This window comes from Pyrgilauda ruficollis, unplaced genomic scaffold (assembly GCF_017590135.1).
Source record: "Pyrgilauda ruficollis isolate IOZ18807 unplaced genomic scaffold, ASM1759013v1 scaffold40, whole genome shotgun sequence".
Classification (NCBI taxonomy): Eukaryota; Metazoa; Chordata; class Aves; order Passeriformes; family Passeridae; genus Pyrgilauda; species Pyrgilauda ruficollis.
In genome coordinates this window covers 5,587,724-5,611,686 of record NW_024525490.1, presented here as the reverse complement: position 1 = coordinate 5,611,686, position 23,963 = coordinate 5,587,724, and the positions used below count along the sequence as shown (strand labels likewise).

At 37.9% G+C, this 23,963-nt stretch overlaps 1 protein-coding gene across 1 annotated transcript in view; it reads right to left on the bottom strand.

Moving 5' to 3' along the window:
* Positions 1-23,485, bottom strand: part of PRIM2 (DNA primase subunit 2) — an 89,469-nt gene extending 65,984 nt beyond the window's left edge. The window contains exons 1-6 of the mRNA XM_041477452.1: positions 23,233-23,485; positions 22,443-22,546; positions 22,052-22,131; positions 16,550-16,670; positions 979-1,074; positions 12-149 (exon numbers count right to left, since the gene is read on the bottom strand). Coding sequence (XP_041333386.1) covers positions 12-149; positions 979-1,074; positions 16,550-16,670; positions 22,052-22,131; positions 22,443-22,546; positions 23,233-23,386 — 693 coding nt within the window. The 5' untranslated portion in view covers positions 23,387-23,485. The remainder of the gene's footprint in view (positions 1-11; positions 150-978; positions 1,075-16,549; positions 16,671-22,051; positions 22,132-22,442; positions 22,547-23,232) is intronic.
* Positions 23,486-23,963: the final 478 nt, after the last annotated feature.

Below are 23,963 nucleotides of genomic sequence, written 5' to 3'. Positions count from 1 at the left end.
ATGTGACTTACCGCCAGTGCTTTAGACAATTTTGTTCTATAGTTATTCAAAACAATCACATCAATCTCCTTAAATGGCACATAGGCAAAGCCATCTTTAATAAACACTCTTCTGGCTCTAAATAAATCCACAGCATCTGCAAGTCCAACCTGAGAAGGAAGAAAAACCCACACTGTGGAATAGCAAAATAACACAGTAACAATGTTTACAGACCTAAGATTGAAGATAGACCAGTAAAGCTTTAAGTCATTTTCTGTCTTTTAACATTGCCTCCAGACAAAACTCAGTCTGTGAAATTAAATCTTGACTTAGGAATAGCTAATCATTATTTTGGTGGCAAAAATATTGCTTGCTTACAGGAAGTCATGCAATTAGGCAAAATAAGGTACTTCAAAGTTTGTGTCTGTGAGTACTGATCCAATTATGTAGCTTTGCATCACTTACTGATTTGATATTTGCAAATGGATTTCTACTTCTAACATCTGGAAATATTTGATTCACATAAGCTACATGTAAAAGGTTTTGCAAGCTGATCTGGAACCCAACCAGCTTCACTCCAAAGAATCAGTGGGCCACATTACAAATCTTTTCCTCTCCCCATGCTCTCTTGCAAAACGAATTTCTGACTAATCCAATCAGACCAAAACTAATTTCAGCAACAGATGTTTGACAATGTCTCCATCCTGAACAATCTGACAGCCAGGTAAATTAAGTCATTTGTCTGGGAAACATTAAAACTTAAGATGATTTTTGTGGCCAAAGTAAGGGATGGCAGAAGAGGACAGAAGAGTTTCAAGCTTCCTTCATTTTCCCAGTCCCTCCATCCACCCTTATAGTCACATCAAGTGGAGGAACTCTCATTAGTTTTTTAGACACTTGGATTTACTGTGACTATTAAGTAAACTTAAAATTAGCAACTATGCATTTAACTGAGAGACAATGAATGCAGATCTGTGGGACTCAGCAATTTTTACTTACCTTATAGAACATTTGTTCTTTTACTTTGGGCAGACTGAAGCCGGGGGTTGACACACTCAGCTCATTAGCCAATTCATTTTTCAGGTCTTCATCAATCTAAAATGAAGAATTTGTTTTAAAACTGTTTAAATACTTTAGGATAAGGCTTTTTTATTTTATTAGCGTGAGCTAAAATATTACTTAATCTGTAATATCAGTTTACATGAAAAGAGAAAAAGAACAACATATTCAATAAGTGATCACTAATAATTAATTAAGCAGAAGCCAGGAAAACACTAGTGGTCAATAGCGTTAAGCAACCTTCCCTCTGAAGTAGAAGGGCAGATTTTAAACTACAATAATTTTAAGCATTAACAAGAACTCTAAAACACAGTTTTTAGAAGTCAGCTTCTCTAAAATAAAACTCATGACAATTTTTGCTTGTCTCTAGATATGCATTAAAACAAAGCAAGATGAATAAATAGCAATTAGTAACGACTTCATCAGATATTAACAAAAAGAACAGTTTCAGCTTATTTTCAAATACAGATTTAACAAAACTATATCTAACTATATATATCTATATTCAGGAATTTAACTTGCCTTTTTCTAAGGAGTGAGAACAATGGTATCTTTACTATCCTCTAAGTGTTAGTGCTTTTGCCATTCTTGAAACAAGTAAGTAAAGCAGCAATGCTCTAATTTAACAACTCGAAGTATTTTAAAATCACAATATTCCATTTCCTAATAGAAGAACTTAGATAGTACATACACATAAATACATATCATACAATCACAGAATATGCTGAGTTGGAAGGGACCCATCGGGATCATGAAGTTCACTTCCTGGCCCTGCACAGGACACCCCAAGAGCCAAACCATGTGCCCAAGAGCATTGTCCAAACACTTCCTGAGCTCTGTCAGGCTGTGCTGTGACCACTGCCCTGGGGAGCTGTTCCAGTGCCCAACCACCCTCTGGGCGAAGAACCTTTTTCTAATATCCAACCTACACCTCCTGTTACAGCTTCAGGCCCTTCCCTTGGGTCCTGTCACTGGTCACCACAGAGAAGAAATCAGTGTCTGCCCCTGCTCTTCCCCTCAGGAGGAAGCTGCAGACCCCAGTTACCTGTCCCCTCAGTCTGATCTGGGCTGAACAGACCAAGTGACCTCAGCCGCTCCTCACAGCTCCACCTCCAGACCCTTCACCATCCTCACGGCCCTCCCTCAGACACTCTCCAATAATTTCATATCTTTCTTATATTGTGGCACCCAAACCCACACACATTTGCATAACATGCTTTTGATGAAGTATAATGGGAGTAGTCCCCGACTGAAAGGATTTTAAATGTTAAGGAAGGCAGAATACCTTCTCAAAACATAGAGGGACAGAAGTGTCACCAAAGCATAACACGCTGTGTGACACTGCTCTCCATGAACTGGATGAGTGCTCCAACACCTACAGTGAGCTGATACAAGGCTGCAGCCAAGGTAGTTTTTAGAGACTAGCCAGGAACCTAGCCCAGGCCATCACATGCAATAGATGTGCAGACTCCAAATGCAAGATAAAGTCACCCAGTGTCTATCCTCTCCATGGGAGGGGATGTGCTTAAGCAGTTTTATTCTCTGAATGGAGCAGAACATCTAATTTGTTGACCAAGAACGGGCATTTCAACAAAATTTTTTCCTTCTCAATTGAAAAACCCAAGAAAACAAAACCAAAAAAACCAACCAACTTCTCTTGGAAGTCATAGAAAGGACCATTTAATTTCAAACTTGGACAAGTAGCTTAGTGAAAAACAGCGATTTGATATATGCATATGAAATAGCCAAGGCAGCAATGTTGAGAAGGCTTATGGTTACCCTGTCTGCATCTTGATGCAATCTGTAGTACTCCCCAAGGAAAACCAGCTTTAAAAAATAATAAAGATGCCAGCAAGGCAGAAGAATGTAGCTCTGAAGAGAAAGGAAATACACAACAGCCTTATATTTACGCATGTAAAAATGTAAAGCTCAGCAGCATGTAAAGAAAGCATTCTTTAACGAAGTAGCTGTATCAAAACCATTAAATGTGTTTCTGTAAATGAAACGAGAAAATACTTTCTATAAAATACTCTCATTAACAATCTTATTCTTGTTAGACTTCGAAAAATTCTTGCTTTTCATGACACATTGAAGCTATATACAAGTTTCACACAGTGGTACCAAAACTCTATTATTCCTTCCAGATGATCCATTTCTTGTCTAAGTAAGTATAAATCTAAGTCATTGCATCAGTCTGAAGCCTGCCTTTCACCCACCAGAGACCTAATTTTTCATTTTAATTCCAAAATAGTGGCTTCCATTTTCAAATGTAACAGTTTTATGAATTCTTAGTAGAAATCCCTTAGGAGAGCCTCTCCACCCTGTCATTCCAAACCCTCACTGACGGTGTAAACACACTGACCAAATAAAAACAGTACAACACGTTGTATAGCAATGGTGGTTACAATTCCACTATTTCTTCTACGATATCTTACTAAAAATAACTTTATCAAACAAACTAAGCCAAGGACACAGAAGAGTTTTTTTCCAGAGAGCTATTAAAGGAGTCCAGAAACTGTATTACAGACAGGCCAGCAATATTGAGAGGAGAACAAGAAGAGGGAAAGGCAAGGATGCCTTCTTTATTTGCACTTCCAAAACAAATCAGCTTAATTTCATCAACAAAACCATTTTTTCCAGTATTACATTTTATTTCAAGGGGGATTTATTCCAAACTTCACAAGCCATCTACATCCTTCTTTATTAGTAATTTGACCATATCAATTTTGTACAAATACAGTGACAGTCATTTTAGATTTTCTTGCATGTCACCAGCAAATAATTTTACATTGTTGGGGTAAAAGTGATCCTGGTGAACCCTCACAGAAAACAGGCCAATTTGCCATAATTAAAGATTTAGGTTAGACTGTGGACAGTGTGACCAAAAATACAGTTTTATCAGAAATTTTATTTTTCAAACACAAATATTATTGCAAACCACTATTTATTATATACATAAATTATATACATAAAGCTGTTAAATAGCTTACTTCTTACAGGCTCAAGTATCTTGCAGGTTAGGCAAGCATTCAGCAGCCCCACAAACACTTTGCTCCTTGCCTTTTCACCAAATTCACACTGCCTTCATGTTTTCAGCTAACAGAGAGAAAGAGGAAGAAGAAACAAGGATAATCATAGCCCCTACCTAAAGCTGGAGAATTACTCCAGAATGCATTCAAAAACAAAACTGGCTTCCCTAAAGACTGAAACATGAAAAATAATGCTCCCATTGGCATTAATGATTTCACCATTTTCACATCAGATTGATTGAAGGTGCAATGCAAAGAAATACACTACCCATAGTCTGAAGTCAGACTCAAGCTTTCAGTTAGGCCATGCCTGTATTGCTGCATCCAGAGCATCATGAAACATGTATCCCAATTTTTCTTGGTTCACAGAAGCCAGAAAAGCTTCTTTCATACTGTTGTTTTTAGGGTTTTTAATTATTTAAATAAGAGTACTACAATTTGTATATTTGATAATTTCATCCTAAAATAGCACCTGCAAACTCACATTCCAGTAATCATTAAAAAATTAGATATAATTAAATACAGCTTTTAGGATTCTAACCGAGATTAGAAAGATAAACAGGCTGCTTGACTTCTGACAGAACTTGGTGATCTTCAGCAGCTAAAACACTGTTGCTTAAAATATTAAAAAAAAAAAAAAAATAGAGTCCTTCTGAGGGTCTCACCAGGTCATCATCTGACCTTCCACATGGAACTGATTAAACTCACCTCATAGAAAAGAATTCACTAGTTTTGCCTCGTTCATTTGTAGCCAGTTTAGCAGGCTGCTTAGCACTGTGTCAGACTTTGCTTTGCACAAACAAGCAAAGAACACCAGGAAAAGGATCTTCCCTTTTCAGCAACACAGGTCAGGTAGCATAGCTTGAAACAATTCAGCAATTCATTGCAAATTCCTGAGACTTAGGAAAAATAAAGATAGAAAAAGAGAGGAAGGGAAAGAAGCAAGTACTCAGACAAGTTCCATTATTTCTCGTTTTCTTGCTTTCTACATGCAGTTTATTCATTGACTTTTAATCACAGGACTGTCCTGGAAACACAAAGACACATAAATTTAGATTAAAATATGAATAATTTAATGTGCAGGGCTTGGTTAAACAAACACAGGCAGTGAGGTAGTCCAAAAACTTCAAAATAAATTTGGTATCACTACTCTGTTTTAATGAAGAGATAAAGATGCATGCACACATTATACTGCTATATATGTGCAACACCTAGTTTTATTGTTTCTAAGTCTCCCAGTAAGGAGCAAGAACTCCATGCCCAAAGTTCTTTCCTTTTCCAAGACTCAGCTTCAGGTATTCATGCGCACAGGCCACTGGTGTCCTTAGAAAGTGAACTTCCTAAAATTTGCTTTTAGTTACAAAGCACCTGGTACTCAAGTGGCACAACACCCTTCCCAAAAACAAGTGTTGTCAATCTATATTTTGCTGAATTGCCACTCTAGGCATGAAGCAGAAAAAATAATAATTTCCTAATCAATCTTCTCCATTGCCACACATCACATTACAAACTAAGTGAGCACTAGAATACCAAAGTATTAACTTACATACCATTAAATTTGAGAATATAAAGTGTAATCAGGCAGTTAATGAATTGCTTGATTAGCAAAGGACACCATTCCCAGCTCTCCCACCAATTAAAAGGATGAAGAGCCTTAAAGAAAACATTCCAGAGGCTTGTAAATCTGTCATTCAGAAACCTGATGATTATCAATTTCATTTTGGCCAAGCAGAAATTAAGATGATTTATCTTCCAAAATACTACAACTTTATATCTTCATTGAAGTTCACCTTGCTAGCATACCTAAAAATATAAAGGGCAGTACTTGAAATTATCTATTCTTATCCATCAATTGAAACATTGTTTGAGCTTTTTTATAGAGTCAAGAGTGGGCACAGAAAGAACATTTTATGATTTGCCTCACTATGCAGCTCATTCATGGTTACCACAATGACAGAGAAACTCAGTGACACCGGTTCAGTCTCCTACATTGCTGACAAACATTTCCCAATACCCATTTAAAGGAAAGCTGAACAAAATAATTACTACAGAATTACCTAGAAACACTACCACATACAAGTTAGAGTCACACATGACTGTAGAGCTAACAGAAGACTCTTCTGATAAATACATCAACAGGTTTTCTTTCATTTAACAATCTGGGTAGTAACATCAGATGCAATTTTAAAGAAACTTGTTAACAAATGTTTCTTTAGATTCAATCACTGGATTAGCCAGGAAGAGTGTTTCAAAGTTGGCAGATGGTTTTCTGAAGCTAATCCCAAAGAGCAGCTAGTAAATTCTACTTGCAAGGTAATTACATCCTGCAGAAACCATCCTATCAGCTTTTATGCTGCTGTATTAAGGACCAACACAAACATCTCCAAAGCCACTGCATTCACTGCTCAAAAATAAATTCATTTTTCAAACATTATGAACCTTAACCACTACAAAAGAACTTAACACCTTGATTATTAAAAAAAAAAAAAAAAACTTTTGTTCTTGTACCACATATGGGTATCATGTGGGTATCATTTAAAAATTTCCCAATTTTCTCTTTTCTCATTCCCCAAAAGAATCTCTAAAATATTTATAGAAAAAAGAGAAGACACTTGATGACACTTTTCTGCTTGTCCATACTAAGTTTCTTCCAAGAATCCAAAATTACCAACTGCTAAGAACTGAGTATCTATAAGGATGAGGTTAGGATTTGCCATTTTTCACCTTTTCCAAACCTTTAGATAAATGGCAGTCAAGTATGACCTGCTCAACTACTAAGTGCTAGAGCACATAATCACACAAGTAGTGTGGTTCCCCTTTCCATTTATTCTACCTTAAGCTGAAGAGCCTGGTGTTCAAGATCCTATTTTCCACTACATTTTTGGCACAGCTGCCATTTCAATTTTACTTTAGAAATCCAGAGTTACAGCAAAACATCTCCCAGGATTCAGACTGTATTCTAAATGTTGCCTAGCTGCTTTCAGCTAGATTAAGAGGAAGAATGTTTTCATTCATTGTATTTTTAACACCACTTTTTCTGCAACTTTTATTTCAACACACTTAACTTTTTCAAAGCAGTTAGAGATGTACTTCATCCATAAGGAACACATATAGTACCTAAGGCAGAAGGATTCAGCCTTACAGTGGACTGTAAAGTTCCTATTTAACTCAAATGATGAATTACACAAAGCCACTCAGTAAGAATCATAGTGCCCCAGTGCTCTAAAGGGGCCTAAGTAACTGCACATTTTGTGGTGTAGTTTGACTTTACTTCCACAAGTCAATTTTAAGCAATAAGGAAGACCATCTAAGGGTCCATTTAGATTTCTTAGATAATCAGCATCTGCTTCTAATCAAACTGAGATGATTGCCAAATTAAAATTTTAATTAGGATTTTGCATCATTTACAAACTGTTGTTCATTAAGTTTATGAAGGTGAAAAAGGACATCCCCAGTACCTATATATTCTTTAATCACATCTATTACTCAATTCTACAATTTCACAGAATATCATCAACACCATATGTGCAAATAAATACGTGCAACTAGAATTACTGCAGCAAAACGCACCAGTTTTCTCCATAACTAATAATACAGTAATGCTTACAGCTCAAGGATCCATTAGAGAAGAGTGAAGCCCCCATACATCCTGCCAGTGCACCAAAAAAACAAAATAAATTTCTTTTAAAAATCAAGCTTTATTTTGTAAGTCTGTGAGAAAGTATTACCACTTATTTTAAGCTTAAATATTTTAATCAAACCTCATCTCATCTACCCATCCCTCAAAATGTTAGCTCACTAGAATACCCAGGCTGCTTGGCAATCAACCCAATTACTTTTAGATGAGAATAACTCACAATGTTTGTTAAAGTACTAATACTATGTTTCACTATCTTATCTAACAAACTCTAGCACTTAAAAAACCACCCTACTCCTAAGCCTTTCCACATACAATTTTGTTTCTGTTAAAACTCTAAGCATGGAGTTAAATGACAGAATACATACTGTTGGCAGTAAGGCACATTTCCCACTTAGGCATGCATCCCTTATGACTTTTGCTGTCAACTGTAAGATAAGCATCGCTGGTTTTCAAGCAAAGGGACAAATACAAGATTTAAGTAATGGAAAAGTAAGATACAATTCAGAACCATTTCCTTAGCAAATGTAAACCACAGCCTACTTGCATAGTTATTGTCTTATCTTGGCATAAGTTTTCACACAGTAATATAGACTCCAGACAGTTTCTACTTTTCCCCATCCTGTCTGGGAAAGGAAGAAATATTATTTGATGCCCCTGATATGAAAAGCCATAAACCCTATCAGAAGAACATTCTGGATTAAACACCTGTTCCAAAATGGATAGTTGTAGTCACAGCCCTTTAATGGTTAGCCCTTTAATGGTTAAACATAGTATTGAGCATTCTCTCAAATACATCTGTCCTTAATAGGGACACAAACCAGTCCCCATTCTTATTAATCCACATCTGACTTATGATCTTCTGTACCAAATAAAGGCAGTCATAAAACGTTTTCTCAAGAAGCTGAACTACGAATATTTATACAACTGCCCTACTACCAAGATAAATGTTTTTGAAGACAGCATAATAGTGATATCAGAAAGTCTCTCATAGGACTACTCTGATCATAAAAATGGAAATTAAAGAAGTTTAATTTCTACTGCTTCAAGCAGCTAAAAAAGCACTTCAACTGCATCATCAAAGAGCTCTTGTGGAAAAAAATTCCATCGCTAATGCATTTTGCTCTTTCCACTTCATTTTGCAGTTCTTATTCCTTCCTCTCAAATGCCTGCAGATGCACTGAAGACCTTTAGCTCCCCCAGCTGACTATTCCCATCTGCCATTCCTTCCCCATTACTATGATCCAAAGCATTTCTTAAAATACTGTGCTTTATAACAGCATCTAAAAATTAGGACATCTGATTCTGCAATAACTGGCTGTTACCCAAAAAATAAGGCATCTAAACTAGAAGTTATTTAAAAGGTCATAATATTTTTTTAAATTTCAAGAGGCTATTCAGAAGTAAGAAAGTTCAATTTAAACATGATTTTTTTCTTCTCTGTGGAGTGAAAACAGTAACGCAGATGTATTCAAGATGAAATATACTACACTTAGAAGTTTTTTTCTTTTGCACAATGCAGAAAGATAATAGTGAACAGAAGTATTGCAGGAAATATAAATCCAATTATACAATATCCTTACACCACAGATTAAGACATGATAATGCCTATTAATTTTCATTTCTTCTGGAAGTAACAAAGAGGTACTAACAGTCTGAAGACAAAGAAACAAGAACATTCAAAATGATGGCCAGAATAACACCAAAAAATAAATTCAAAATTAAATTTTGCATTCTACTTCACTCCATATTCCAGTATGTAAGTTAAATTCCTAGAAAGGTGTAGCAACAAATCAAAGCATCCAATAGTACTTAGGAAAAACACGAGACAAGCAGCAACGCTCCTGTGTCAAAAAATCCCAACCACGTTAAGCTGATATCACAGCCTTTATCACCGTGCACAGACCTCTGGGGCATAAAAAAAGCAGGTGTCATATTGTGTCAAACACCCTTGAAGTCACCAGAATACACTTTCACATGCAAATGACCAAACAGTTCCAAACAGTTTCAGTCAATCTTCTACAACCTGGGTTCAAAACCCATTGGAAAAGAAAAGACCTTTGTAGAAGAATTAAACTCAAAATAGAAGAAAGATGTCTTAAGTCAAGTTCCACAACCAAAGTAAAATTTAATACTTTGCTTATATTAAAACAGGAGCGGATCACATACTAAAATCACAGTGGGGGCACTGCAAGAGCTCTAGAGAACAGGATCAGAGAAGAAAAACCTGATCTAAAATTGAAGGCTGTAAAAATGGCCAAGGACACTCACAGAAATGACCAAACACCACAGAGAGAAAGGCTTAAAGAAGAAGCAAGAAAGTATAATGACAGATAGAAGGTAAATACGAAGAGAAGGAAAAAACAAACAAACAGTAAAAAAAAAGACCTTCCTTTCTCAACTAGTGGAGAGAACAACAAGAATTATGTTAGGTTTGACATTATTTTTAAAAAGTTAAAAGGAAAGTAAAGCAGCAGAACGATGACCGCCACTGTGATATATAGATGCAGGGAACTTTGCAAGCAAAGCTGTGACATTTTCACGGACAAGGCAAATGGAACTACTGTTATCTTCAAAGTGCTGTTGAAATTGTTGAAGGGAAAAAAAAAAACCAAACACCCAAAAAAAAAAAAAAAAATCCACACACTTTGAAAGTAACCACAGAACATTTTGTCCACTTGAGCAGAAGAGACCCTAAGACCATCCCCATAAGACCATCCCCAGGGAGAAAAAGTGTGACTGGTTAAGGTGAACAGGCTTTTTGGCAAGTTTTTACAAGAACAAAGTGGAATGGACCCAGAAGTTCATTAGATGTTCCAAATCAGCGCAAGATGTATCACAGACCTACAGCTGCAGATGCTGAAAGGACAAATCTTCCGTTTGATGTCTAAGAACAAGTGGCAGGTCTTGGAGACTTAAAATTACACAAGGCAAAACAGACAAAAGGCTGAAACTCAGATTGAGGGCTTCAAAAGAGATATTTCTGACGATGTCAAGAACACCTTTGTAGTTGAAGTCCAAGTATCAGTTACCTGTAAAAGCATTAATTTTATACAATTTCTTCATATCCTGAATAACTTACTTTGAGATTAAAATATTTTCTTCAATGACTATAATATTTAAAATATTCACAAATTTCCCTTTAAATATCTTTAAATCTGTTAGTGACTTTTACTGCCAGGCATCATTGATGTAATTACTCATTCTTAGTAAGATTTTAATACTTTAATCTCCTAAATTGATGTAAATCTCAACTGCACACCTGTGTTTGCATATTCTCTTTGATGGGCTCTGTCACCTGGAATGCCAGCACTTACTCCTCTTGAGTCTTGCTTAAGGGGTTCTGAGGCTCCCTATGTGATTGACTTTGCACATAGACTATTTAATATGCCTTGAGTGCTGAAAATAACATGCCATACATAAAAAGCTTCCATATTTATCTGGATGATGAGAGTACTGTCCCTTAAACACCTTTATCGTTCCTTTTTTTAATATTTAAAGCATAGAACAGACTAAAAAACATTCTGAAATACCTTCAGAACCATTCCATTATTCTCCTTCTACTGTGATAGAAAACCAATCAAACATCAGGGGAAAATACTCTTAAAGCACAGATTTATTCTTGCTTTCCTTTCACCCTCATCCTTTCTCGACATTTTATTCAGTATCATGCACTCTACCTCTCACTCATGTTACCATAAATTGGTAGGTATAAATAATATTTCAGAGTACTGTAAAACTTTAAGCACCCAAGCAATGTTCCACTCGGCTGGGCAGCACCAGTCCAGGCATCTTCCACACTTGCCAGAGAACAGACTGGCCAAAGCTGCTCCTACAAGTGATTAAAATGCAATCTGCATGTTAGTAGTTCAAAAAAGTATCTCAAATACAAAATCAAATCAAGGTTCTTTTTCCATGAAATCCAGGTCCCAGAGGCTACTTACAGAATACTGAAGATGGACTAACTTAATCCAGTGCCAGCTTTGTAAAATCTTTCCAAGGAAGAACTTACATAACCATCAAATTTCCATGATTTATATTAAATGTAGAGAGGTTTCTTTTCACAAACATTGCAAAAATTTTGAATTTTAATAATCCTATGCATGTTCAGACATATTCATCACACTGAAGTCATCATGTTTAGCTTGATTATCATGAAGATCACAGCCTTTCTTTTTCAAGTGAAGGGCATCTTTATAATCAGGTAAAACTCCCCAGAGCAGGCATTTACTAACTGTAATAAACACTGTGCCATATATTTTGCTCAATCAGCAATACAAATGTCCACCCCTAGACATAAGAAATCCTATTAAAAAATTAAAACGTTAGTTTTCCTTACATTCCATTTCTATTTTTAATTACAGAAAGCTCTTGCTCTTTGATTAAAAATTTCTTTAACCATGAGATGAGAACTACTATCATATCAAACTCTCTACAGCTGACTATCACATGAAAAAAAGCTTTGGAAATCTGGTAGTTTTTTCTTCTACTTGTTAACAATTTCACTCTTTCCAAAATTTGCTAAGTAAGACCTTTTTGTTAAGTATTCAAAGACCCTAAATAGGGAAAGATCCTAACAACTTCATAAGTATTATTCATAAGTGGGATTGAAGATTTCTTTATTCTATAAAGCAATGATTCTCAACCCACAATTCAAAAAATCTCAGAAATTAGTTCTTTAAAACCCCTGCAAAACATATATGCAAGTATCATTTTCTCATGCATGTAAGCAAATAAAAAAAGGTGAGATGACAGTTATTGAATAGTCAATTTTAGATTCACTTTGTTGGTGCTGTAAAAGACGACAACTGTGACAAAACTGTACAAGACAATCCATTTATTCCTCCTCCCCACTATTAAAAGAGTTGACTCTTTTAATAAGTACTGAGAATCACTTCTTACAGTGGTTCTTAGAATTGTTAACACTGCTATGCCAGACTACACCAAGGTCAAGCTTTAGCAGCTGTGGCCTTTCTCAGATTACAGTTCTGAAACCAGAATCAGTATCTAGAAAATGCAAGGCACCTCTCTTCTGGTTAAAGAAATTTAACTACAAGTTTCTTAGTACATCATAAGCAACTGAAAAATATAAATAGAATTTCTATCCATTTGCCCACATAGAAAACAGATTGTAACATCAGAACTTACTTCCTTTTTCTGAAGACCATCTTTTTTTCTAACAGGTAGAGCACAAAGTTTGATTTCCATCTTGTTTTATGCATGATAAGGCATGAAAACATTGTAACTTCTAACAGGGAAGAATGAGGAGAATAGCTCATCCTAATTTCCTTTTCAAAGGAAGTGTCTCCTTTTACAAATAGAACATTGAGAAAAATAATACTGCTTTTAGAGTGGCCTTGCTTTTGTAGTAGCCCACACATAGCTCCATAGCATTTAGACCTGTTTCAAATATGGGATTCATTAGTAATATTCAAATGTTTTATACATGATAGTGCATGGAAGGATTAGTTTTGCCTAAATTCCCATGAGAATTGGAAGCAGGGGGTGAAAGCAGAAGCAGGGAAGTAGATTTTCAATGAAATAATGCTTTTTTGCCTCAACAGGAGTAAGAAAGTAATACCTCCTTAATCATTTTGACATACTGAAGGCACATTCAGTAGCACAGAATCAAGCCATACTCCCAGCTATTTCCAGCAACCTGCAAACATTAATTTATTCTTACAAGCCCAAATGCTGTAACTGTGACAGGAGAATATGAGGCTGGGGAATAAGCAACAAAAATACAGCTCCACAAACACACCTTTCACTGAAAGGTCTGTTGAACCAGAGAATGGCATTTCCAATAGTCTCTCAAGGACACAGGAAAGCCTCTGTTACTCTTAACACTTCACAAATCCTATTTTACCAACGTGCACTGACACCAGATATTTCAGTCCAGCAACACATCATGTATATCAGCCACATATCTCAGAATATTTAAGCTATTCTAATAAGCAGTATTTTAAGAGAGGCTTTAATTTTTATTCACTTAAGCTTACCGTGAGAGCTACAGGCAAAGCTGGAGTTTCCCAACAAAACAACTCATGGATGCAGTGCAAAATACTATTAAAATCATTGATGAAGACACTGCAATAGACATTTTCCTTTAATCAACTCAGACAACCAAAACAGTATGTAACAGTAGGTACTCTCTTGTAATATCCTAAAACACCAACAACAGTTGTTTGTCTAAACAGATATTGCATTTTCAAGGTTTTTCATCAAAAGAAACATAATGAGTTCAAGTCAAAAGGGGAAAAGTTTTCAATCTAAGTTATAATGATAAAACAACAACTGTGGAATGAGAGCATTTACAGAATTTTGGAGAACTTATATTCTGCATTCTCCATAGCACGTACTTAATGGGCAAAAATCAAATTGACTGTTAAAAGAAAATAGGATAATTTACATGTATGTGCATGTGTAAGGTCTAAGTTACAATGAAACTTATTTAATTGCACATCATTTCTTTTAATATTATAAATAATAAATAATCCTTATATAAATATAAATAACCCTTAACCACAATTTGTAGCTACAGTATTTAACACCAGCCTCTAATTTTGTGTTATTTAAGGTAACTTATGGTCTTGGTTATACATCTATAGCTCCAACAACTCACATAATATGCACAAACAAGAAGAGTCAAAATGGTTCTTAGCATGCAAAAACATTGCATGTCCTCATGGTGACAGTAATACAGAAAGCTACATTTTCGAGCAATCCATACAGGATTTTCATACTTGGATTATTAAATTTTAACTATGTCCTCAACTACTATCATAAGCATTCATTGAATGCAATTATTTTTCACTTCCACGTAGTTTTCCAGATGCAGTGTTCACAAATGGAACAAGGCACAAAGTCCCCAGGTCACTGTAGTTTGCAGCAGTTTCTATAGCAAGAAGCCACATCTTAAAAGTAGTTAGTAGATTGTAAAGGTTCTAGAGCAAAGTTTATGAATAAAAGCATTTTTTGACCACAGTTATTTTTCATCTGAAGTCAATAATGTGATGAGAACAGACTGCACCTACAATTCACATAAGAATCAAACATAGCCATTGCTTTTCTTATTACTGAAACATTTAGGGTGAATTATCACACAATTCACCAAGAAAACAACATATTTTTAACATCAGTGTTATTTGGCCCAGATGGCCGATAAGGCAGATAAGACCTTATCTGAAGAACCCAAACTATGCTCTTAATCTGAAGAACACAAACTAGGGACCTGATAAGATGCATCCCAGAGTCCTGAGAGACTTGGATGATGTAGTTGCCAAGCCACTCCCTGTGAAATTTGAAAAGTCATGGCAGTCAGAAGTCCCAGGTGAAGGGAAAAAGACAAACATTGTACTCATCTTTAAAAAGCTCCGAGAAAATTCTGTGAACTACCAAACAGTCAGCCTCACCTCTGTACCTGGAAAGATCATGGAACAGATCCTCCTAGAAGCTGTGCTAAGGCACCTGGATAACAGGAAAGTGATTTGGGACTGCCAGTATGGCTTCATCATGGGCAAGTCCTGCCTGACCAAACTAGCGGCCTTCTGTGATGGAGTGACTACATCAGCAGACAAGGGAGGGGCTACAGATGACATTTATCTGCATTTCTGTAAAGCTCTGACACAGTCCCCCACAACATCCATCTCTCCAAACTGGAGAGAAATGGATACAATGGGAGAACCATTAGATGCACAAGGAATTGGCTGGACATCTACATTCAAAGGGTAGCAGTCAATGGTCAACTAAAAGACAGGAAGTTTCAACTCTACATGAGGAAGAACTTCTTAATGCTGAGGGCTGCAGACTACTGGAACAGGCTGCCCAGGAAGGTTGTGGAGTTTCCCTCTCTGGAGACATTCAAAATTCACCTGGTTCCTGTGTAACCTGCTCGAGGTGACTCTGGCCGGGTGATTGGACTGGATGATCTCCAGAGGTCCCTTCCAGCCCTAACAGTCCTGTGATCCTGCGCCTCTGCTTCACTCTGGTGAGACCCTACCTGCAGTACTACTTCCAGCTCTGGGGTCCTCAGCACAGGAAGGACATGGATCTGTCAGAATAAGTCCAGGGGAGGGACACCAAGATGATCAGAGGGATAGAACACCTCTTATACTAGGAAATGCTGGGAGAATTGGAATTGTTCAGCCTGGGAAAGAGAAGGCTTTGGGGTGACCTAATGGTGGCCTCCAGTACTTGATGGGAGTCTACATGAACGAGAGGGACTTTTCACAAGGGCCATGTGGTCCCAGGACAAGGGGGAATGGATTCAAACTGAAGGAGAGTAGGTTCAGATTAGAAGTAAGTTTAGAATAGGAGAAAATTCTTTACTGTAAGGGCAGTGATGTCCGAGAATAGGCTGCCCAGAAGAGCCATGGATGTCCCACTGCTGGAAGGGTTCAAGGCAAGTTTGGATAGGACTCTGAGCAACCTGGTCTGATGGAAAGTGTCCCTGCCCACAGCAGGAAGTTGGAACTAGATGCACCTAGATATTTAAGGTCCCTTCCAACCCAAACCATTTTATGATCTATGATCTAATCCATTTAAAATTTTGAGTCAAAAATACTTAACAGCTTTATTAAACCTTGTTAACTTACCTGTGTAATTACACATTTTTTCAGCTGTGTATGCAGACTGAAGCAGACCAAGCTTCTCTTGTTGTAGCACAGTTACATCACTTAATCCTCACACACACTATTCCCCAAGTTTAGAAGTCCTGTGTGGTTAGGTTTTTTTAAAAACCGTAACTGCACTTTCTATTTTTTAAACAAGATTGCTAAAACTACCTTAATGAGAATTTAAAAACAACACACATGAGCAACATAAATACAGAAAGTAACACACTTACAGCTTCAAATGATAAGTTAACATGTTCCAGGAACTTCTGCATTAAACTTTCAGTTAGTTGACTGAAGCGATATCGGAAGAGATCCATTTCTTGCTGAAGAAACCAACGCCTGAGATCCTCACTAAAAAAAAAAAAAAAAAAAAAATATATATATATTTTTTTTTAAAAATAATAATAATTCTGAATATACATTATTTTTTTGCTTGAAAACTAGACCACCACACTAATGCTGACTGGCATGTGACCCACACACATTGAGAAGCTTGGAAGTGAAGGCAGGAAACCTTCAGTAATGCACACTCAATCAGAAAAGACTTGTGGAGAGACAATACTTTTTACTTGTTTTGGATAAAAATAATTGCAGATAACATTCTCCTTTGGTATTTAAAGGACAAGTTTTCTCTACAACATGGCACATATTTCTTCGTTGTACAATTAACATCACAATTAATGTGATGAGGCAAATATATTTTGAAGGCTACTTCTTTTAATTCTCCCTTTTGGTGTATCTCCAGTTGAAGAAATATGCATTCATCTCAGTAAACGTGACAACAGTGCATTCTATTCTAGACAACAAACAGCCTGCAAACAGGCAAAATGAAAATATATGGCAATGAAGTTGGGTGAGGAACACAAATTGAACAATGAACTCTTGACAAAAGAGAAAAAGGGGTTTAGCAACTGCAGGTGAACAAGTAGAACAAACAGGAACACAGGGACAGGAGTCAGAAGACAAAATAAAACAACACTGAAGCCAATCCAAGTACTTTAAGTACTCATGGAACTCTTCACATCCTAGTGCTCAGATTCCCAGGCACCAGCACATTACTCAAACCTACAGCAAGCAGGTACCAGAGTGCCAGTAAAAAAAGCCACCCCACATGTGCAAGCACAGAATGCAGATGATGCTGTATCTCACTACCACAGGGAACTCTCTTAATCTGTCCTCTGAGAGCTACCCTGTGGGCCACTGCCCTGGGAATTCACAGAGCACAGAAATACTGCAGTCATATATATGCTCTCTTTACAATATTGTAAACACCTTTTCCCATAAGAAATATGTGAATCACAACGAAGTGTTTGTGGTTTTGTGGACAAAACCTCTGCTTGAAATACGGCTTGAAGAAAAGTAATTATTACATAGAACAGCCAAACAGAAAGGCTGTTAAAGTGCTCTGTGAAATATAATCCTGTGGACAGTCTCAGTGCTTGGGATGTAATAATAATCAGTGCAACTTAAAATGGAAGTTAATGCTGTAATGACTGATCTGTTGCAGTTCTTCTGTGGCCATCTTGGACTGTAGTTAAATCCTGGGATGTGACAATTTTTTCCATTTTCCTTTACAGCACACTTGTTTTTGGGGGGAACCAAACAAAACAACAACACCGCACACATAAAAAACAAACAAACCACAAACATGATTGTATATAATTTCTTTGGAGGCCAGCCAGTCTGTTGTTCCTTTCCTTCAGGAAAACAGATCAAAGGCTGTAATCCCACCTATGCACATAAGTTACCATAACTAGAAAACAATATTTTATCCTTTATACACACACCAATGTGAACTCTTCCTACAGCTGACAAAATAGCTGACCTCACACTTGCTGTATATGTCCAGCAAATAATTTTAAACTGACTTTCCTAGGATCATCATCACTAGGGCATTATACATCACTTCTAAAGCCCAACCATATTTTATACTCATTACTCACATGAAGAAAATAGTACACTCTCATCTCAAACTCATACTAAGGAATAATACCTATTATCAAAACCCCATGCTTAACTGAAAAGCAATGTCACTGTCATTAGACAGCTTGAGCAGCAGCTTGGTTAGTTAAGGGAGTAGCAGGTCACTGAAGTGTAGATGTTAAGAATATCTCCTCAATTTTTGCCATTTAACTTTACGGTGTGCAGATTACTTAGCAGTTTAAACCAGTTCATAGATTCCCAACTTGAAAAATAATAGAAGAAAACAGTCTCTTTCATATAGGGAAGGGCACTTGAGGGGCTGGGGTTGGAATAGAAATACTCTCCACCCCAAGGAGGGGTAGGAAAAATCAGCATAATTGTTAGGAAGCATGGACATACAAGTACTTTAGGGAAGGCATGCAAATGCTTGTAAATCTGGAATTTAAGACTAGTAGCTCCCATTCCACAATTAATACAAGAGTTCCAACAACTTAACAGTGATTTATGAAAACTCTGGACATGGGTCAGATTACTGCTTTTCTAGGCAACCAACACCAATGGATTACTCAGGGTTTAAGTTTTAAAGACTAGACAGCAAGGGGAACATGGGTACAGATAACACACAAGAGGAAATGCTACTCAACATAAAGAGGCAGCTATTTTAGCAGAGAAGTCTAATTTATCATCTAGGAAAAAAAATGTCAGGGAGTAGTGAACAGGTCTTGCTAAGTTTGAAATAGAATTTATATCCTTGTTATGTGACACAGACACAAATCAAACAAACAAAAAAAAACTTTTAAAAGGCACAAAAGAATGTTTGAAAGTTTCCTGGATAAAAGGAATTCCTGTGTCAGAACAGAGATAAAATTTATTTCTTCTGTGTTAAGAAAGTGAAAAATATGCTCCTGTGACTTTCAAGGTTCTTCATAGTTGATCTGCTGAAGTGACAAGAGCTGCAGTAGACAAAAGCAAAAATGCACACTCCCATCCACCTGCAAATAAAATTATCTTTACATCTACATCTGTCAAGAAAGCAAATGAAACAAAATTATTCTATTTCCTGGTCTTGACAGATCTAAGTGACATTAGAAGAGGGGTGAAAGAAGGGTACGGATGAGACTGTTATCCTGAGACTGTAACTACCCTGTCATAAACAGGGTATTTACAAGCTTGTTGAAAACAAGCTTTAAAGTCATGAATTTCAGAAAGCAGAAGAAGAAGAGTCAACAGATGATGAGTACCTTACAAATTTAACTGACCAGAATGGTGGAGCTGGTCACTTCAGATCACATGAAAACCAAATCAAAATAATCCAATTTACAAATAAGGACTGATAGAGACTAGAAAAGAAAAATCGATATAAACTTTTACCCCTGGATGGCACTGTTGGCCAACTGAAAACTGAAAATCACTATCACAGGAAAACGTAAACACATGTTCACAGAGCTGCCTCAGGAACTGAATTCAACCTAGTTTGCAGTTATGTCTATTTAAATGCACTTTTTCAATCACTCCTACTTTCTTCTTCAACAACTTTCTTCAATTAACCTAATGATTTGTGCCAAGCTTATTTTTCTGACCTAGTATGATAAAAACGTGAAGTACAGTATATTCTATTTGCCTCCCAACTTTATCTTTTGGGAACTTGCCAGTTATAGATGAAAGAAATATCCCTACAGTAGTTGCTTTTCAAGAGAGAATACAGAACACTGGGTACAGGCTCACTTCATAGTTCTTAGAATGCTATTTTCCATGTAAGCATTAAATTCATCGTTTCAAAGTACAAGTAGAAAGCCAAAAAGCTGACCAAAAGCTGCTTTATCAAAATGCAGCTAGTACATAAAAATGGGAACACAAAATGGCATCTGCAAGTTGGCTAAACAGGGTCCCAGAGCTCTATTCAAAACCCCTCCTCTAAGGATGTCTTTCCCCCTAGATTACAAAGCCAGGCTCTTTCCTGCTGATTCTATGGCCCAAAATAGCTTGTATTCATTTCTGCACAGCGGTTCACCTTCATCAAGGTGCCCATTTCTGCCCTGCCTGTAGTCTAATTTTTAAGACACTTCCCTGAAACACAGGGTTTGAACAGTATCTGCAATTTATTTACTAAGCAAGAACTTCAGTCAAATTCTCACCTTCCACAACAGCAGAATTTTCATCAACTACCAAGACCCTCAAAGAATCTCACCTCCCAAAAAAAAAAAAAAAAAAGTAATGGTCTAAATAACAACAAAATGTTCAAAGTAAAGTTTTGGCTTTGTAATTAAGCCAAATTGATTATTCAAAATGCCACTAATACAAACCACTATGTTTTCAGGGGCCTTTTAGACCCCAGGGTACTAGAGGATACTACCTTTTAGGGGGTTTTGGTACACTTACAATACATGTAAACAAAGATATTGTCAAAATCAGCAGGACTAGTATGATTAAGGGAGTTTATAAAAATACAACAAACAGAGGCACTAGAAGGAAGGCAATATTACACTTAGGATTCACAATCACAAATTATGCATGTAGAATACAAAGAGATATCAGTTGCAATTCTGTTATTCAATCTTCTCCCTTCTTTCAGGATTTTGAGCTACACTATCAGAGTCACTGCAGTGAAGGCTGGTATTGATATCCCCACCCACAACCTGCTCCTCATGGTACATGCATCACGGATCTAGCAGGTCACTGATCACACACATTGACAAACTGTCTTCAGCACAGCCCAGATGTCTTTTGAAAGGACAATAGGATGGGACATGAATTATCTGGAAGATATCAGGGTGTTTAAAAGTCACCCAGGGCCTGTCATGGTGAGGTTTCATCCACCTGGTTTTTGAGACCTTTGCTACTACGTACTCTGATCAGATGCTCTGCAGCAGGAAGCCAAAGCCATTTCAAAGGAAGACCCCATCCATTCCAGCTCCATATCCCAGCTTAGACCACAATCCCTCCTACTCAGCTTTCCTGTCTGTTTTTGCTTATAAATCTGTATCCATAGCAGCACTTCAGTCATGTCAGCTATCACAGCATCATAATATGCATTCTATCACAGTCACATAATTAAAATGAACTGTATTGCAGCTTTAAGTGCAATTGAATCAACATTTCAACACACTTCATATCTGCCAGTTTTAATTTTAAAAAGACCACAGTGATAAGAAGTAAAGAGTTCACACAAATGTATAACAAAACTACTTGCAGACATGAAGAACTGGCAACCTCTAATTTCATCTAAAAACTACAGGGGAAACACAAGAACGTGTTTTACAGGATCAACATTTTGCTTGAAATTTCACATAATAAAAAAATTGCAGGGCAACCAGCCACAGCAATGAATATGGACAAAAAACAGAGGCAGCAGATGAAACCTCAAATTCAGATGGTATTTTTAGTCAGTCAGAAACAGTGCTCTCTATAAAATAATATAGAGCCTATTTAAATAGTCAGGTCTTTGGTTAGCATATACAGAAGTTAAACTATGCTATCAATCGCTGCAAATGCCTGACAAACAGTTAATACTGATGTGTGCTCATTTAGTAAAAAGCTATCAAGAGACTCAAGTCAATTGCATGTGTTTAAGAGCCAAAAGTTTGTAAATTTTTTAGTTAGCACAAAATCCAGTTCTTAATTGATTACACATATCCTTTTTCATCACAGTTTAGATCAGATTCCTAGCAAAAAACCCTCTTTGAGCCTACCTCTCTCTTTAGTAGCCATGCAACTCTAAAGCATCTGTAATGTCTATAATAAAGCACTGCAGTATCTGTATACATTTAAAATTAATAACAAGAGTACAGCATAATCCAAAAAGTACTTACGACTGGCAGTAGGCAAGGCGGAGTATGAAATGAGAGATATGATCTTTTCTTCTTGCCTCATAATCATCCTCAGCCAAAGCCTGTAGAACATACTCTTATTATTTCTGAGAAATAATCTCTCCCAGCTTTCACAATCACAACCAGTTTACCATTGCTGTTCAACAGCATATTAATAGTCATCCTTTAGACAATAACTTACTGAGGAAGGGGGTTACCCTAAAGGAAGAAAAAGTTCAAAGAAAACCCTTTGAAGAAAAACTACACCTCTGACAAAATGACAGAACTGCAGTTTTAGAAAGAGCATCTCATCACCTCTACCTTTATTCGTTATTCTTGAATGGTATAAAGAAAATAAAGTGCAAGAGAGTTCCATGTCTTGATCTTTACTTACTTTGTAGGGAAACTTCAGTTTCCGGAGCTCAGTCTCTAACTTAACTTTGTACACATCAGAACTTCTTACATAGCTCACACCGAGATTTTCAACTACTTTAAGCACTGGGCAAAAAAAGAAAACGTCCATGTTAGAGACAACATGCTGAAATCAAACCAAATATATGATGGCTTGGGAAAGGCACAAATTGGGGTAAGGCCACAGGAATTGCTTTTAGTGGCATGAGGAGCAAAAGGGTGAGAAATAGGGAGGATAAAGCACGGCCCGTGAGTCCTGAACAGCTGGCCCAATTCTGGGATCCATACTGTCAATAAGGAAAGGGAGACAGCTAACTATGATGGACCAGTCCCAGAACATCGGTTTCAACTCTAATGGAAACTTGGATCCAGTTTTCAGGACTTCAGGGGAACCCCTGGCTGCCAGCCACAACGACCTGAAATGCAATACAGAGACATCAAATATGTCACAACATCTCTGGAATGTGAAACGTGCTCATAACCCACCCTCCTCCACCCGTGCAAACCAAAACTACACAATCCCGAGAGCTACAAGAGACGCTCATTGTGAAATCTGGCCCAGCTCTCCGGAATGCCCAAAGCAAGGCGCTTTCCATTAACGGGAGCTGCTGGCAGCACGAGCAGCTCCCGTTTATGTCAGGCGAACACAGCACCCAGGCCTGCCAGGAATACACACAGCCATGACAGGAAGGATCCAGAGCATCGAGGGAGGAAGGAGAAGGGAAAGGGGAGAAGGGGGGACGAGGAAGAGGGGAGGGAGAGACGCTACTCACGCCTCAGGCGGTCGACGGCAAAGCTCTCAAACTCCACCAGGGAGATGCTTTCCGTGGGGGGCTCCAGGTAAAACTGCAGGCTGTGAGGGTACTGCTCCCTCCGGTCTCCAGCCAGCCGCGCATGCCTCTGCCTCGCTCGACTAGAGAACTCCATCTCCCCTCGCCCCGGGGCTGCCTCTGGCCCCGTCCCGACCGACCGCCCGAGCCGCGCTCCCGCCGCTCCGCCCGCCGCGACCCGGCGGGACCCGGACCTGAGCCCGCCCGCCCCGCGCCCCGGCTTCCCGCGCTCAGCCGGCCCCGCCCACTTCCGCACAGGGCCGCGCCCCCGGGCGGCCATTGGCTGCTGCGGCGGCGCTGGCAGCGCCCACAGCCGGCATGGCGGCCGCGGCACCACGGGAGGTGGGAGATCCTGGCAGGTGCCGACACTTGGCACCGCCTCTTCCGGTACTGGCGCATCCTCCACTGTTCTACCGTTTCATAATTTTGTCAGTTTTCTAAGAGAACTGCAGGATTTGCTGGTTTTGCCGTTGTGTTGGCAAATTTGCCGCAGCTGAGGGTATGTTGTTTTATGCCCCTGCCACAAAATGCTACTTGCCGATTTTTCCTAAAAGTTGCTTAATGGTCTTGCAGGAAGTTCGGAGCGTAAAAGGGTGTGAAATCAGAACTTGCATACAGTTTGTGCCAACAAAGTGAGGAAAATCAGTAGTTTAGGCTGCCAGGTTCTGAAGAGC